This window comes from Hypomesus nipponensis, chromosome 12, assembly GCF_054491055.1.
Source record: "Hypomesus nipponensis isolate SF chromosome 12, ASM5449105v1, whole genome shotgun sequence".
Taxonomy (NCBI): domain Eukaryota; kingdom Metazoa; phylum Chordata; class Actinopteri; order Osmeriformes; family Osmeridae; genus Hypomesus; species Hypomesus nipponensis.
The window spans coordinates 1,247,504-1,265,749 of record NC_140372.1 but is presented as its reverse complement, the minus strand read 5'-3'; the positions used below and the strand labels follow the sequence as shown (position 1 = coordinate 1,265,749).

Here is an 18,246-nt window from a genome sequence, read left to right as displayed (position 1 = left end):
GAACGGACATTGAGCACAAAGAATGTAATGACTGATGAATGCTGTTTGTGAGTTTGTGATAATTAACTTGAACTTGATTCTTCACCCCACAGAAGATTCTTCGTCATCAAACAAACAGACACACTTGCCTGTTTTAACAAGATCCTCACGTACAATTAAAAAACCTGAAAGACTGAATCTTTAATTTAAAAGTATTTGGCACAAATGTCATGCATGATGCAAGTAAAATGTTACTTTGAGTTAAAAGCATTGAACACAAATGTAATTGATTTAAGATGAATGCATTAAGTTGTGTTACTATTAGTCTCATTGTTAAGAATTTAATAAGTTGTTTATTCCTCAAAGAAAAGGGATAATGATATGCAGTAGGCCTATGAGTATTAGATTTGAGAGTAAGTTATGAGGTAGTTCTTCAGGATACAGGAAGTACAGGTTAGAGATTCGAAAGCATTTAAATAAAGGACTAGCACAAGGTAGCTGTTCATTAATAACTTTTAGATTTCATTATTGAAATATTAGTGAACAATTTCTTTCTTTCTGCTTTTTACCTGCCATCCATCTTGAATTTAACGTATCATCAGAATCTTGTGACTGCAAACAAGTTACTTACATACGTTCTCTGCATTAGTGCGTTTCCGGTCAGGTGGGCATTGAACCGTGCCGTGCTCGTGGGGCCATGACGACATGTGCAGCGCCTCAGTTTCTGCATTTTCCTGAACTCATCAACAGAGGGCAGTGTTGGACTGGATATGGTAAAAGATACGGGACAGGGAAAAACGGGTTTAATCGTCGTTGCAAGAGGTAACCAACGACATACACAGTTTAACGTACATTTTAGTCTCCACCGTTTAAATATAAACCAACATTTGAATTTATTTTTATTTGTTCATTTCTATCAGTGACTACAACTCTGAGACGAAGCTCACAGCTCAGACTTCAAAATGACCTCAGAGTTTGTCATGAGGGGTATTTTGGCCATCCTACGATTCCTATTTAGCTAACATCCTTCCCGCAGGCCTGGTGCTTCACTGCACCCACTTGATTTGAGAGTCCCTTCCCGGAAATGTCCATCAGTCAAGCAGAATGTGTCTTCCCTGTGGGCTGTTCCTGTGTCTGCAGGCATGCTCTGCCCAGAGATGATATCGTTGAGGGGCTGGAGAGCCCAGGCCCGAGAGCACATGGACACCCCTGATAAAGAAGACGTATGATGCAGGGAGGTCTCCAATCACACAGCTTTATAGAACATTGCCTTTTTTTTCTCCAGGCAGCGCTATCACTCACGGTAGTGTTCCCTCCTTCCCCCCCCCCCCCCCAGTCCCCCCTCTCTCTACCCCAGTCCCCCCTCTCTCTACCCCAGCCCCCCCCCTCTCTCTACCCCAGTCCCCCCTCACTCTACCCCAGCCCCCCCTCTCTCTACCCCAGTCCCCCCTCTCTCTACCCCAGCCCCCCCCATCTCTACCCCAGCCCCCCCCTCTCTCTACCCCAGTCCCCCCTCACTCTACCCCAGCCCCCCCTCTCTCTACCCCAGTCCCCCCTCACTCTACCCCAGCCCCCCCTCTCTCTACCCCAGTCCCCCCCCCCTCTCTCTACCCCAGTCCCCCCCTCTCTCTACCCCAGTCCCCCCCCTCTCTCTACCCCAGTCCCCCCCCCTCTCTCTACCCCAGCCCCCCCCCTCTCTCTACCCCAGTCCCCCCCTCTCTCTACCCCAGCCCCCCCTCTCTCTACCCCAGCCCCCCCTCTCTCTACCCCAGTCTGTGCGGAAGTCTGTTCAGGCAACCATGAATTGTTCTTTAATCTATATACATCAGTTTCATATATATCTGTTTCGTGATACATTTCAGAATTTATTCAGTTTGTTGTCCTCGAGGGAAGTTCTGACTATGCTTTAGCCCACCAGATGTCAAGCTAACTTTTGGTGATTCACAAATATAATCAAGAAAAAAATTCGTATTGATGAAACAAAAAAAGTGAACCATGTGGTCCATGAGGAACACTAAAGTCAAAGGCCCATGGCATCTTATTAAATTCCAGATATGATTTCTCGTTCTTATTTCTGTTCACATCTGAGTCATTATCTGAGTCATTTTCCTGTGGATGAAAATAGAATATTATGGATTTGTTTGAGGGAGTTGACGAGCAAGTTAGTTTCAACCCAGTTAGACAAAACAACAGCAATACCTAAAGTCCAGTACATCACAAATCTAATGTGATCTTGTCTTTCGCACGGCAGTTTGGGTCTAGCTTACTGGCTCCAGACCCCCCACACCCCCCACACCCCCAAACCCTTGTTTAGGGGCACTCCATTCGTCAAAGACAAGACAGCAAAGACTGGAGTAGTAATTGTTTCAGGACCTTAGTGTATTGTGTGTGACAGAGTCCTTGTGTGGACTAGTCTTTAGTACAGTTAGAACAAGCTGTTTTCACAATGCCAGCACAGTTCTCCAGAGCCCCTAGGGGCTAGTTTACTCTCTGCTCTCTGCTTGGTTGCATCATTAGTCACTCTGTATCCAGCCGGTCACTTTCATTCTAATTAGAACAATGTTGTAAAGAGCTTTCTGTGCCGTGCATCTCTCGCCAGGAGATAAACGACCAGGCAGGATATGAGGTTCACCACGAAGCCGTACGGCTGCACTAACTCCTCCAACAAACCCTGTTATTGGTCGCTTTGTTTGGGTTTCTGTTTTAATCAGTATAAACTGACTGGACACTGAGACATGCTCTCCTGCATCATTGTGATTAATATATCTCCTGCTTGTCCAGGGGGCTGGTGAGCTGGTGTCAGACGCACCCTCGTTAACGTCCTCTGCTCTCAGGCTGAACACCACCATGTAAATCCCCTCCAGTCCAGCACTCTTTATAGCAAGGTGAGTCAATCAAAAATATCTTTTATTGATCTTCTCTTCCATATAAGCTTCCTGACCTTGGAAATAAGACGCTTTTAAAATGTCACAATGGGCTAATCTAAGCATTTGTTCCTGCATTAGGCCACACAGTTTGTGTTGATGTTTCTAACTTGTCACAAAATATACGTTTACCACAGCCAAGGGTCCAAATGTAGAATATTTCAGTTTCTTTTGTCTGTGGGAAATGTGAGGATTGTGCGTGTTGGTCAGGATTTTGGCAGTGTTCCTTAACGTAGGCTACTCACATGTTGACAAATGTGAATTAATCAGACATTCTACTTAATAAACATGTCAAATTGAATGTGTTAGTGTTAGCAACTCCAACACTAACCCCTCCACACAGCAGACAGCCAGAAGGCTTGGTGTCTGGAAAGTAATTGACTCTTCATGCGTTCCAGACCTTCCTCTCGTCTCACAGTCCCATAAGCCGCACCTGAAACTGTTTCCTTCAACAAATATTAATAATTTTGCACTTACACACTTAGAAAACAGACAAGATGTGTTGAGCTCCCTCGTCAGCTGGAGTGCCTCAGCCAGCAGGTCCTGATATGACTGTGTTTGCAGACACACATCATTAGGCGAGCGGGAGGGAGAGGGAGATGTTATTATTTTTAATAATCTGCTCCTTTTTGCTGCTTCTTAAGCCCAGGAGATCTGCAGTCTGCATTTCCTCCCTGTGTTCCATCCCTTACTTCTTCACCCAGCCCCTCTGTGATGGTAATTAATGTAGCTGTCGCCAGCAGCCTCAGTTCTCTCATAATGATCCCTTGTTTTAAGGTGTAGCAGCACCCACCCACATGGTTGGCCTGTTGATCACAGCTTCTCTAATCATCTCTGTTTACAGCTCCACCTTCCACCCACTACCTCAGCACACAGCAGACCCATGCCTGCTCCCTGGGTGATGGGATCTGGCCTGGACTGTGAGAGGTTCAACGCTTGTCTGTGTGCAATGTTTTCACCAGGTTGAGAAGGGTTGTTATTTTTGAAGAATAGGGCAATAAAATGTTAAGAATGTACAGTGCATTACAGAATCTATCTTGCAGCTTGTCCAGTCTAGAATACAAAAAATAGTATCAAAATACATGTTGGAGAAACAGTTGTTCTAAAATGTTCAAACCTTTTAGAAGAGCTCTGATCATTATTGCTCAACTGATGTTTCTTCTTCTTGTACTGTTAGTTAAGGCTTTGGCTTCTGATATGTGGGAAACCATGACGATCTACCACGTGTTGCTGGCATGTTGTGTTAACTTGGGGCTCAGGTTGTTTATGTAGCAGTGGGAGCTTTTACATGCTGGCTGTAACACCAGACATTCACTCTGCGTTCTTGTAAAGATTGTAAGTCATCCCGCAGTGCTTCATGGGCTATTAACTCAGTGAATTTGCATTCAGTGAAAGACTTGAGCACTATGTCATTCTGACGTTTATTCCTGAGCAGTTTTCTGCTGCAGGAACATGTAGCACGAACACGTTATTACAGACTCACTTATTCAGACTGTACGACAGACACAGACATTTACAGTGACATCACTCATGTCTGCAACAATTCTCTTCTGCACTTTCTCAGACAGAGTGGGATGAAAGAAGGCTGTCTGTTAGCAATGCTGTTGACAAAACACAAAAACGAAAGGTTTGTAATAAATAAAATCTCACTGTGGGTATCAAACTTTGTCTGTTTCAGCTCAGTAACAATCAGCCATGTCAAACATGTTTTCATCAATGATGCAAAACCTTTTTGTGAAACTGTTATCAAAAAAATACATAAATCTACCTTTCAAAACCTTTGTTAATACTTTTTTTCTCCAAAATATTCTTTCAACAGAGACAATTTTTTACACACAATTTTCTTTTATTTTACAAACATGTTAAATATGTTTTGGACAGTATGGTAGAACATACAAAACAGTATTACAGACCAGTATGGTAGAACAGACAGACCAGTATTACAGACCAGTATGGTAGATCAGTACAGACCAGTATTACAGACCAGTATGGTAGATCAGTACAGACTAGTATTACAGACCAGTATGGTAGATCAGTACAGACCAGTATTACAGACCAGTATGGTAGAACAGACAGACCAGTATTACAGACCAGTATGGTAGATCAGTACAGACCAGTATTACAGACCAGTATGGTAGATCAGTACAGACCAGTATTACAGACCAGTATGGTAGATCAGTACAGACCAGTATTACAGACCAGTATGGTAGATCAGTACAGACCAGTATTACAGACCAGTATGGTAGAACAGACAGACCAGTATTACAGACCAGTATGGTAGAACAGTACAGACCAGTATTACAGACCAGTATGGTAGATCAGTACAGACCAGTATTACAGACCAGTATGGTAGAACAGTCCACAAGGACTGCTGTGTTCTCCTTCAGCTCTGACAAGCACACATTTCAAACCACATTTCACCATCTGTCATTCACATCAGTCATGGTTTGAAACTGAATTCCCAAGCTTGACAAAATGGTTACTGTTGTGTCTGGTGAATGAGACATGGTGGAGCCAAGCTAACCAGGAGGAGACTGCTGAGGGATCCCCTTCACCAGACGCTGACCACAGGATGTCCTTCAGAGAGCTGCAAGATCTGAACATGTACGGCTGACTGGCTGGCTGATTAACTGGCTAATTTGCTGACTGGCTAACAGGAACCCTCATTCATCTGCTTCATTCACAGACAGTAGATCCAGGACCTGGTGGTTCTGATCTGCTCTCTTATTAAACACCGGCCGCAGTTATGGTGGTCACGTCTCACGATTTGGGTGTGTCCTGACCCCTGACCCCTTCCTAATTGATCCCTGACCCCATCCTTTCTAATAGAGCAGCTGTTTGCCCTTCAGACTCTCCAAGGTCACAGGGCTACTTATCAGAGTATGAAATTCAACCTGCCCAGAGTGAGGCTTGTCTATGCTCAGTGGTTGTGCTCAGAGGTGGAGGAAGAGAGGCAGGAGAGGATGTGTATAGCTCAGAGGAGGAGAGGGGGTGGGGATGGTAGTTAGTGTTGGACTGCAGATAGGTTGTATAAAATACATTGTATATAAAATGTATTCAAAATGAATATCTTGACAGGCCTATGCTCCTTTTTTGCCACTTCTTTATTCAATATTCACATAAGCAGAAAACGAGCAATACTCTTCATGGAAGACCCATCTATGCAGCACCTCACATGGCCTACTGCATCCATCTTCTGCATCCATCTTCCTCCATCCAGTGCTTTCATGTCACTCATAAAAAAAATATAATAATCAGAAAAAAACATCCACTGAAGACAAATAATTACCCCTGGTACCATCAGTTGAACATTCCAGATGAAGCTTTTCACGTTAACCCCTGAATATGATGAGGTGTGTTTGCTCTGGCTGGGGCTGGATGGAGCGATCTGCGAGAGTTGTCGCTTGCAGTCGGACGTGACCTAAGGCCTGGTCCATGAAGCGAGTTAGGGTTGGTTTATGGAACAGGTTTTACAGGTGTGCTGCATTGGCGTCAGTCGTCATGGCCAATCAAGTACGTGATGTCATCAGTGTGAATCATGAATCACTGTGTTCCAACCAATAGAGTATTTAGCACACACCTTGAAAGTAAAATACTGAACGTAAAAAACTAAATCAATTGATATGCATTTTACACCTTGAAACAAGAATGAAGATGATACTAAACTCCACACACACTGAAGAAAGAAACCACTATAAAGTAAAGATGTATTTAGTCTTCTATGTACACATGTCCGGTCCTCTGCATAGGGTGTGATGCAGTCCAGTCTTGGAGGCAGGTGTTACATTGATGATCCAGGTTGATGGAAATCTGCCCAATTTGCCAATTAGAATCCTAGAAGGATTACATATTCATATATTTATCTAAACAAGTATTTGTAGTAAGCAAGAGGCCCTAGTATGTAAACGTGTCCTTCTAAGATGTCCTGGCGGATATTTTCCTCAGTGTGTGTCAGCAGTCTCTCCCAAATAGATATTAGTTTGACAGATACTAGATAGTAGCTGCGTGAATGTCCAGGTGCTACAGCTCCTGCCAAATGAGTGGTGACAGTAAAATGCTGCTCTCAAACCTCCTCCTGGAGATAACCAGTATTTATGACCCTAGTGGTAGTGTTGCCTCAGCCCTGACCCTAGAAGCAGTGCTGCCTCAGCTCCTACACAGCCCTGACCTTAGAGGCAGTGCTGCCTCAGCTCCTTCACAGCCCTGACCCTAGAGGCAGTGCTGCCTCAGCTCCTACACAGCCCTGACCCTAGAGGCAGTGCTGCCTCAGCCCCTTCACAGCCCTGACCCTAGAGGCAGTGCTGCCTCAGCTCCTACACAGCCCTGATCCTAGAGGCAGTGCTGCCTCAGCTCCTTCACAGCCCTGACCTTAGAGGCAGTGTTGCCTCAGCTCCTTCACAGCCCTGACCTTAGAGGCAGTGCTGCCTCAGCTCCTACACAGCCCTGACCTTAGAGGCAGTGCTGCCTCAGCTCCTACACAGCCCTGACCCTAGAGGCAGTGCTGCCTCAGCTCCAACACAGCCGTCGCACTCTAAGGTCCACCGACCTACCAGGGTTCAATACTGGTCCGATAAAGAGGAACTCGACACCAAAACCTCTGTTCTGAGTTCAACACCCATGGTTCCTAACTGCTCATGAATCTGATCAGTCCTAATGACCAATCTATGCAAAAGGATCATTTTGTAATAATTTGTGGGTAAATACCAGATATGGAGGACAGTGGCGGTTCTAGACTAATTTTACTGGGGGGGCCAAGGGGGGGTGACATTTTTGCATTTTTACAGGGGCACTGGCCCCTGTAGGCCCCCGTGTAGAAACGCCCCTGATGGTGGATCAAATTGAATGACGTTTTAGATCCTTTGGACACACAGGGAGGCTGCGTTCTAAATCTCCAAAGGAATTGTCACGATAAATCTTCCACACACAACTTTTCGCCACAATTTTTTGAAAATGTGAAAGGGTGATTGGTTACTCTGTTTTGGTTCCACGTGTATCACTAGGAGTTCATGGTTCTTCATCTGCTAAATAAATACATTAAAATGATGTAATACATTAAAATGATGTAATATATTAAAATGCCTGAAAATGGCACAGGTTAACAACCACATTCACTTCTAGCACTTATATGACAACACAAACTATAAGCTGGGAATGGCTGAGGTTGTAATCCTGTGTATCGTCTGGTTGGACCGTCACATGTAAGGAAAAGCATTTATCAGGAACAATCAAAATGGCTGCAGTATTACCCAGAAACCCAAGCAAGAACAGATGGTTCACAGCTTGTCAACTGAGATTATAAGCAAAAACATTGAATAAAGTTAATGCAAGATACATCAAAACAAGGAATACTATTTATGTCCCTACTCCCTAACAACCCTGTTTGAGAAGGAAACGTGTGTGATTGCTGTCTAACATGTCCGTGCTGGGTACCACAGGGCTAGTCCCCCAGATCTATACATAACCCAGCAGCATTACCCTGCTCACCTGCATGAACCCATCACACTGCTAATCATCATAGATCCATGGATCTGGGATCATTGATCTGAGTAGAGTAAGAGGGTTCAGTGAGTGTGTGTAGGTGTGTATGTGTTTAAGAGTGTGTGTGTGGGGGGTTGACTGAAGAAGGCAACTTAAGCACTCATCCTTCAAAAACAATCTGTGCTGTAATGAGACCTTGTAATGTCCGCCACTTCAGTCGTGTGGGTGGGTGTGGGTGGGTATGGTTGGGGGTGGGTGGGTGTGGGTGTGGGTGGGTGTGGGTGGGTGTGGGTGTGGGTGGGTGTGGGTGGGTGGGTGTGCGTAGGGTCTATGTCAGAGCGAGGAGGGGTGGCAGCAGCAAAGCCAGAAGGGGGGCCAGCAGGGGGGCGGGGGCACGTGAGGGGTAGGGTCTCTTCTTCAGCCGGGGCCCATTGCAGAGCGGGGTGCTGCAGCAGGTGATGCAGACCGAGTGGAGCTTCCCGGTGCAGAACTGCTGGTACCCCGACGACGAGATGAGGCAGGCAGCCGACGATGCACAAGATTGCCGGTAGTGGATACCTGGCAACATGGAGGGCACACCGTCAACACAGCAACACAGCTGATCTACAGGTGTTCTAGTGTTGTGTTCTACTCTGTTGTGTTCTAGAGAGTTATGTTCTACAATGTTGCACACAGTCAAGGACATCATCACTGTCCTTCTAGACAAAAGGCTTGTTTCCAGACCTCCTACCTGCCTCTGATCATGTGTCTAGATGCAGGTTATGACTACATGAAATACCTGAGGTTTGGACCAGGGTTAAAACATACTCCAACATTTATTTAAAATATTGCCCTGCTTTGAATATTAAAACCTTCCAGAGCTGTGACAATGTGATTCGTCCCACAGAGGAACACACTGGACACAAACACCATGAAGGTGATCTTCTACATACATCTAAGAAATGTTTGAGGCAAAAACAAAGTTGGATGAAGAGAAGAAAGAAATAGTAAACAGTTTAATGCAGGTGTGACTTTGAAGTTCAGAAAACTGTGAAACTCTAAATAAAGTCTTTATTTTGTTGCTGTCAGACATTGCTAGGTGCGAATGTCTTGTCAAGCCATCACATTGAGAGTATGGAGGCAATTACTCTGCTTGATTACGGCTATTACATTTGACAGAACTAACAATACATTTACTGATTAATCTATGCTCCTTTCTTGCCCGTCAAACAGAGCAGTGCATATGTCCAATAACCAAACTGTCTCCAGAAGAAAAAACAAAATTAAATATAGCTGCAAGCAGCGATGTGGGTTGGGAAATAAGGCATGCACACCAAGTTTCAGAAGAATTTGAGCAATGGGGTGGAAATGCTATCACTTTGAAAATCGGACTTTTGGGCGTTTCCTGTGGCGCCCCCTATGGTCTACCCACTCAAATGTAGTATCACTGTGACAAATTAGATAAATTAGTTACCAATACCATGTTGAGTTATTGTGGCGCAAGGAGAAGAGGAATAATGATAATAAAAAAACGAAAACAATAGGATTCCTCCTTACGGAGGAACCCTAATAATAATAATAATAAAACTTACGAAAACAATAGGTTTCCTCCTTACGGAGGAACCCTAATTAAAGGGAAACTTAATCACAGGAACAAGTGTTGTTTGGTCCACACGCACACACACAGTCACATCCTCACACACACACAGTCACATCCTCACACACACACAGTCACATCCTCACACACACACAGTCACATCCTCACACACACACAGTCACATCCTCACACACACACAGTCACATCCTCACACACACACAGTCACATCCTCACACACACACAGTCACATCCTCACACACACACAGTCACATCCTCACACACACACAGTCACATCCTCACACACACACAGTCACATCCTCACACACACACAGTCACATCCTCACACACACACAGTCACATCCTCACACACAGTCACATCCTCACACACAGTCACATCCTCACACACACACAGTCACATCCTCACACACACACAGTCACATCCTCACACACAGTCACATCCTCACACACAGTCACATCCTCACACACACACAGTCACATCCTCACACACACACACAGTATGGTTGTGGGACGTTTAGGACATCTGGAGCGAGTGTACCAGCTGGGCGTATGCCTGGGCATAACGCTACGTCCCACGTAGAACTGAATGAATGAATCATTCTACTCAACATTTCCTACCATCCTCCCGGACCAGGATCTCCTTCTGGCAGGTGTCCTGGACGTTGACGGTGCAGTTGACGATGTATTCGGGCGTGGAGCAGTCGCTGAGCCTCACCTCCTCACACTGGTAGCACTGGATCTGCAGAGCTGGGCCTACCAGGAACACCACAGGGTCACACCACACAGTCCAACACACCACTCCAGGAACGTTCTGGATTACCAGCCACATTGAACAGTTTTGACCTCTCAGCTACCAGGCAAGGTGCAACAATAATCATATCTAACAGCTCAACTACAATATTACAGCAAAGTATAGTGCAGCAAAAATAACATACAGAATCCTAAGTGAAACATCAAACAATTGTGGGTGCAGAGACAGTGGCACAACAGAACACAACAACTAGACTGGCACCACTCTCTTATCTACAGCAACAGACAAACAGGGTGTATTATAAAAAGTCTAACATCTTTCTGTAAAGGGTGAGGGTTGTTAGGGTACGTCATATTGGTAATCACAGCCACCACAATCAGAACCATCTTACCACAGTGATTTAAACAGATTACAGCAATCAAATCAATCTGTTCAAAGTCAGTTTCATAACTGCAGCTCACGTAGAAGGAAAGGTATTGTTGTGACGGTGACCTGCGGTACGTTACAACCTGGAAGTCAAGAACACACATGTACATACACACACCGCCCTGCAACACACACACAACCACACACAGACGATCTTTCACTCATTTTATTTTTTTTATCCAGGCTTGTTACTTAAATGTAATCTGTATTTGGTGGCATGATCAATGTTATTTCTTGTCATGTGCCTTTTTTTAATCTAGTCTACTAAGTTACTGAACAAGGCAGAAGGCAGCAAGAAAAATTTCTAACGTTAACGAAGAGACAGAGGGAGTTAGCGATGTCGACATGACTTAAAATAGATATCCACCCATGGCCATATATGAGGAAGATGGTCGAAATTGTGGGCGTCAAAAAAGATTCCTGGCAAATGCGCCGCTTGTCTTTAGTGTCTTTTTGTATTAATGTATGAATATGATATGAGGTCCAGTTACCAGCATGACATTAAAACAGGAAGTAGCCTCGCAATGGACACTTTTATCTATATTGTCTGAGCCCATACTTCTTTAGACGACTTTAACTTGAGTGCAGGGGCGGATCTAGAGATTTTAATTCGGGGTGGCAATGGGGTGGCAGAAGGAAGTTTTTGGGTGGCCTCCAGGAGGCGAATCAAAACCCAAAGTAGGGTGGTACAGTACTCCCTATGGTAAATGATTAGGCTATAACATTGTAGTTTAAATTAAACAGTAACAATATTATAGATGATATTACCGGCATGGCATAATGGTGAGCTAGCTGCCTTATCTACCTAGCTATCAACATAATCACATTTTCCCATTTCATGCTATGTTTGATTAATCACCATTCGCCAATCACCGCTTCATATTCTTAACTTTTCACATAGTCGGAGGATCTGATTGGTAGAGCAAAGTTGACATAACTAAAGGGTTTAGGTTGGTTGAGGGGCAGTTCTATGGGCGTATGTGAAGCCCTCTGTGACATACTTGCGTGTAAAAAGGGCTATACAAATAAATTTGATTTGATTTGATAACACTAGGAACAAAAAAATATGTTACCGGTGCCCACCAGCTTTGAACTTGAATAGCCTAAGAATCGACTCTGTATTAGGTAAATTAGTCTCAATCAAGCGGTTGAAATTAGCAAGTTTTTAAAATTTGAATTATGGATAGGAGGCATATGACAATTAATAATGGCATTTTTAATGGCATGTGTGTTATAGGCCTATTTGCAAGAAGTGCTAACTAAAGTTACGTTAGATAGCTAGCACACATAGCTATAGATGGCTGCAATCGATTTCTCTGTGTACCTTCTGTGTAAATTCAAAATGTTCTGATCTCATTTCAGCATGCCAGCCCACAAAAAATGTAAACCAGTTTCAAAGTCAATCCTACGCCCTTGTCACCCCCCAAAACCGTTCAGCCGTGACTGCCGGTGATCGAACCCGTGTCTGAGACAGTCCTGTCGTCACCCAGCACCCCTTGGCTCAAATCCACCTTACCAGCAGACCAAGAGGACAGAATTAACTAGAAGCTAATAACAAGGGCAACTTTTTCACAGAAACAAGCTCGCAAACCACCACGCCTACCGAAACGTCTCAATTCTGAAAAGATATTCCCCCACAAACACCCGTCTCCATAATTCTATTTGCTCCCAATATTTCTTTACTCGCGACTACCGGTTTCAGGTCATTTGTTCACCGAGACAGGTATTACTGCTTTAATTACCGAAACGGCAGCAGTCATGAATCACGACCTCTGATAGTTCCATCGAGCACAAATTCAATTGAAATGGATCCCAGACAAAATATGTTACATACTCTTATTACTTAAAAGCGAGCGAATGATTGATCAAATCTCCTAAGCAGCGTGATCTCATGAAGACGTTTTACATCATTTATACAGTAGGCTACTGTATAGTAGGATAGTGAGCGGTGCGCTGGGAAATGCCTCAATAAGGACATCTGCTTAAAGAGAGAGGGTTCCGATAAGGTTATTGTTCGAATGCAGTTAAGACCCGTGTTTCGGTGTTAAACAAATCGTATTATGCAGGACTGGAGTTCAACTAGGTTCAACTTTAATTGAATTTATTATATTAATTATCTGTAAATGGTTTATGTATCTTACTTTTATTGAATCTTTCCTAAAAAATAAAGACACGTTAAACTATAATTATAGGATACTGTAAATCGGTAACATTATTTAGGCAAGAAGCCTCCCCATCTGCGCGCGGCAGCTTCCCACGCTGTCAGCTGTTGATTCATCCTGTGCTCACGACTAAAAAAAATAATGTCATTTGGTTCATTGTATCACAAATCAATCAGGTAGAGTAAATCGTTTAGTTTGTATGTGTATACACATCTGGCCATGAATAGCCTACAATTTCAAAAAACAGGGATGAAGTCCGAGTATGAAATCGTTCTCAGCGGGCTACAGTTTAGGATACACTCGGAAACACATGTTCGTTAAATCGTTAAGGTTTACATTAAAATAAGAAATTGAGGACATTTTTTAGTTAAAGCCTCTATAACACGTTCACGTTAAATAATCCCACGAGAAACCCACGAATAAGACTTGCGGCAGCAACTGTAAACCGTTCCTTATTATTAACTATCACTTTTTTTTGTCGCTACCGGTCAAGCAGTTTAATGTCCAATTTGTTCAAATTAATTAATTGGTAAACAGTCTTCCGTTAATCTCGTCTGGGATGCGCGCTCGAGCTCACATCCTCGGCAGAGCAGTTGTGTACCTGTCACAGGAAGCGCTGCCAAGGAAGTTTTTCATACCTGTCTGGAGATGAATTCCAAATAGAGTTGCGAAAATGAGAAGCCGCATCCTCTCCCAATTGATCCGTTGGAAAACATTAGACCAGGTGAACTTCAGACGAGAGCGGGACCCGTGGAGGCATCGGTGGATGAGGGGCGGCGGTGAGCGCGTGTCCTGCAGAGAGGTACGACTTCTTCGTGCAGTTTGAGAAACTGAAAGGGCACAAATGAAACGGCAGACACGTGACGACAAAATCCTGGTTCCCACCGTCTAAGCGCAACGCATTGACTCACAATATTACAATGATCGACGCTTAACCCTACGGTTAGCCTACCCTACAAAAGAACGACAATAGGCCCACTTACAAATGCTCTGAGATTTGTGATTTGCTAAAAAGTAAAAAGAAAGGGATGGAGTGATAATGAGGACGTCTGTCTTCAGTGGTTTAATTAATTACTTTTAGTTACTATCGTTAAAGGACACATTTATATCAATCCAAAATGAGACCTCATTGGCACTTCTCACCCACCGTTTCAAGAATAGGAACAATATACAAATAAGTGTATTTTTAATGGAAATAGTTTCTCAAATGTATTTAAGAAATTATAACAGAACAGCATTAAAGTGTAGAGTAACAACCAACATTGCACATAATTACCAACGTCCCACCGCGCGGGAACAATTTTCTCCTTATGAAGGAACAAAAACGAAACAAAAGACAGAGGTGAAACATGACAATACTATCTTGCGGGAGGTAGGATACAAAGGCAAGGCATGTATACTCTACATTTAGAAAAATACACAGGAGACTCTTCATACATATTAACAGTTTTATAGAAAAGTTTGAACTACCAAGCGAGCTCGTCAGCACCAGGGTTGAGAGGATTTCAGCTCAAACACGAATATCAAGTGATGGAGGTGTTAGTATTTAGTTCTTAATAAACACCAAGCATGGACATTTTAATAAACAAACACATGTAGCTGTTTTTAAACAGTAGACTCACAGACTTGATGGCAAATTAATTATTTGTTTAGTAGAATATTTGCAGAAACCCATCAATAATGCCCCATCTGATATTAAATTAAACCATTTGTTTAAAAACAACAAAATATACAAACTACTATAAAGGGTAACCCAGAAGACTTCAGAACATCAGGTAAATTTGCTACAGGAGGATAAATAATAATAAAAAAAAATCATTAAGAAATAGCCTACTACCGTTTACAAACTGCCGCTATGAAGAGACAGCTTTGTATTTGCATTTGTCAATATGACCATTATGAATACTGACTATAAATATTAATGTTGTTTTTCCCTGAGCTGCTATTATGCACATTACTTGATTTGTAGGCTAAGTCTTGGGATTTTCATATGTGTCCTTTAGAGAAAAACGATGAAAACATGACTGCGTTACCATAACAACCACAGGAATTCAACAAAGATTTCCTGTCAGGTACCTACACTGGCACTGCCAGTCAGCAGTTATTCTGTTGTTAATTCCCATGATGCCAAGTGTCTTTGCTGTATGATGTCATTACTAAATAACATGGTACAATCAATCAATTCATACTGTATATTTGGGTCATTTATACAAGAAGTAAAACTGTAAGAAGCAACATACATAGCGTTCAAAGCAGTTTGAGCAGACGGTTTGAGGTCAGATGACAACATAAGAACGTGTTCCCATTTTGATTGAGGTAAATACAGTTGGGATAATCAGTACCATCATATTTCTATATATCGTATTGCTTCACAAACTGAAAGCAAAAGTAATCAACTGCACCCGGTGCTTCAAAAACATGACTAGATTTGGTAGTTTTCACTCTCTGCACCTTCAGTCCCTTTGAGACATTGACCAGAGGATGAGTGTGTTCTCGAGCTGGAGGCAGTCTACCCTGGGGGAGGCTGTTCCTGGGATGCAGCCCCACGAGGCTCCAGAGCGGCTCCTCCTCTTTCCCCCTCCCCTCCAGAACGGCTCCTCCTCTGCAGCCCCTCCGCTGCTGCTCAGGCCTGGTTCAGCAAGACATCTAGCAGCCTGGAGATCAGCACTGCTCTGGAGGAGAGGAGGAGAGGTGGAGGAGGAAAGGTGGAGGAGGAGGAGAGGAGGAGACTGTTAGACTTTTTTGTACCAGATCTTATGAATGTAGCAAAAAGGGAGGAGTAAAGCTCAGGAGACAGAGGGCCTCTTGTACGTACATTTGCAAACGTAGCTTTATTAGCACCATGGCCAACCCGCAGATTGCGCACGCTGTGAAACTTTAGTTTATGTCATATTTACGAAACCTGCAGGTCATCGCGTAATCAGCGCCTTTCTCCGCCCACTATACCGCACATTGCGAGCATTTATATGCGCAATTGAATGGGCCTCCTTCTCTCTTTCGATCATGGATCAGCCACCAAAGTCAAAACAGCGATGACTGTTTGAAATGATCCTGATGCCAATATGTTGAAACATCTCGCCTAGAGCGGCGAAGGTGCCTGAGCCGGCCCAAATACCTAATTAGGCGTATTTTGCTCATCTCCTCCCATATCTTTATGGGAAACTCCCACTTTCCCCTGACCCTCCCGTAAATGCATATGCATGACACGGAAAAGCGCAATTTGCAATTTTCAGTTCCTGCGACAGGCAGTCTGCGCTTTTACCACATTGCGGCATGTTAGCAGACATACCAACCTGCAGAGACTCATTTCCAGAAGGGTGGCTTCCCCCCCCCCCCCCCCCCCCCGGAACACAATCCGGACGCATGAAGTACCCCCTCAACCAGCACGTACCCCCCCCCCCCCCCCCCCCCCCCCCCCCCAACGCTGTCATGACGCGCGATATGCACCTATCTCTAACAGAAATTACCATTTCATTTTTCAGCATTTGCGGGCGTCAGGGAGCCGCAATTGAAATGCGGGAGACTCGCGTCTCTTCCGGGAGACTTTGGATGTCTGTGTTTGTACATACCTCGCCATGCTTTTAAGCGCAAATTGCGAAACAAATACGCCTGAAGTGGGCGCAAAAGCGTTAGTACATGAGGCCCAGACTATCAGGCTCTAATTTCCCGCGGCGAAGCTTTGGATAAAACATCCGTGAAACAAACTGCCTGACAGTTGGTAACCCTAACCCAAACAGTCCTATCTTGCTGTAAGACTTTCATAGATATATTTCTACGAGAACAGACACTGATAAACTGACTACATATTTGATTCCTCTCAGTATCACAAAATGATTTTCCTGGCTCTTGGGTACCAACTATTTCCAGAGCGATTAAGCTCCTCTAATCACTACACTAAGCGATTGGGCTACCCTTGTGCTTATGAACCAACAGAGAGCAGAATATCTCTATAGCCATGAAGAACATACTGGACCAACACACACATACATTTAGTCATTTTACATTTAGTCATTTAGTAGACTCTCTTATCCAGAGCGACTTACAGTAAGTACAGGGACATTCCCCTGAGGTAAGTAGGGTCAAGTGCCTTGCCCTAGGAAACAACGTCATTTAGCACAGCCGGAAATGTAACGGGCAACCTTCGGATTGATATCCCGATTCCCCAACCGCTCAGCCATCTGGCTCCCTCCCTACACACATGCACACACATTATACACATACACACACCACACACATACCTCCTGAGGAGCGGACTTGTCAGGAACATAGTGAGGTGTGACACACCCACGCTGCCATGATGCACTGGCGGAGTCACTAGATCTGACGCCTCCACCAGCCAACAGCCAATCACAGTTAGAGGTGTGGTTGAGGGGTGAAGAGGAGAGCAGAGTTGAGGAGTGATGACTGGTAAAGAGCTAAGCCACCTCCAGACTCCCCTAGGACTGACCTCCAAGACTGACCTCCAGACTCCCCTAGGACTGACCTCCAGGACTGACCTCCAGGACTGACCTCCAGACTCCCCCAGGACTGACCTCCAAGACTGACCTCCAGGACTGACCTCCAGACTCCCCCAGGACCAATGTTTCCTCTAAGCTGCGCGTTTGCTCGGCCGCGCAGACCAGTTGAAGGACCCGCGCACTAGATTTTCCAGACCGCGCACAAAATAAAATCTGCATTTTTTAAAATAAAATTATTTAATAAAACCAATAAATGTTCAGTTGATCGACGAAATGCGGCAAAGCCCACTTCTTACAATTCACGATTTACGACCATGGCGCTCTGCTAAAGCTTTGACTGGCAACGAAAATCAGAAACGTTACCTTTACAGGCGAAGAACGTAGGTTTGCGTAGAGTCCATAGGGACTAGTCACGACCCAAGTTTGGGAAAGATACAACTGTCCCCACCAATATTTTGTTAATTAATTACTTATT

The 18,246-nt window shown here is 44.1% G+C and overlaps 2 protein-coding genes and 1 long non-coding RNA gene across 7 annotated transcripts in view; 1 reads left to right on the top strand and 2 right to left on the bottom strand.

Moving 5' to 3' along the window:
* The first annotated feature begins 2,719 nt into the window (after window positions 1-2,719).
* On the top strand, window positions 2,720-4,589 carry LOC146260585 (uncharacterized). Its single transcript, XR_014724822.1, has 3 exons — window positions 2,720-2,864; window positions 3,548-3,620; window positions 3,748-4,589. It is a non-coding gene; the product is annotated as an uncharacterized LOC146260585 (long non-coding RNA).
* A 4,120-nt stretch (window positions 4,590-8,709) lies between these two features.
* On the bottom strand, window positions 8,710-14,174 carry LOC146260584 (ly6/PLAUR domain-containing protein 1-like). Its single transcript, XM_084668336.1, has 3 exons — window positions 13,953-14,174; window positions 10,585-10,728; window positions 8,710-8,939 (listed from the first exon to the last, which is right to left on the bottom strand). The coding sequence occupies exons 1-3, from the start codon at window positions 13,999-14,001 to the stop codon at window positions 8,710-8,712; spliced, it is 423 nt and encodes a 140-aa protein (XP_084524462.1). The 5' UTR covers window positions 14,002-14,174.
* Window positions 14,175-14,483: 309 nt separating this feature from the next.
* The window catches only part of LOC146260583 (nck-associated protein 5-like), a 106,965-nt gene continuing 103,202 nt past the window's right edge, over window positions 14,484-18,246 (bottom strand). For 4 of the 5 annotated variants that reach the window (XM_084668117.1, XM_084668121.1, XM_084668120.1 and 1 more), the window contains one exon: window positions 14,484-15,986. The gene's annotated coding sequence lies outside the window, so the exon portion shown is untranslated. The remainder of the gene's footprint in view (window positions 15,987-18,246) is intronic. The other variant, XM_084668118.1, reaches the window with a different exon arrangement.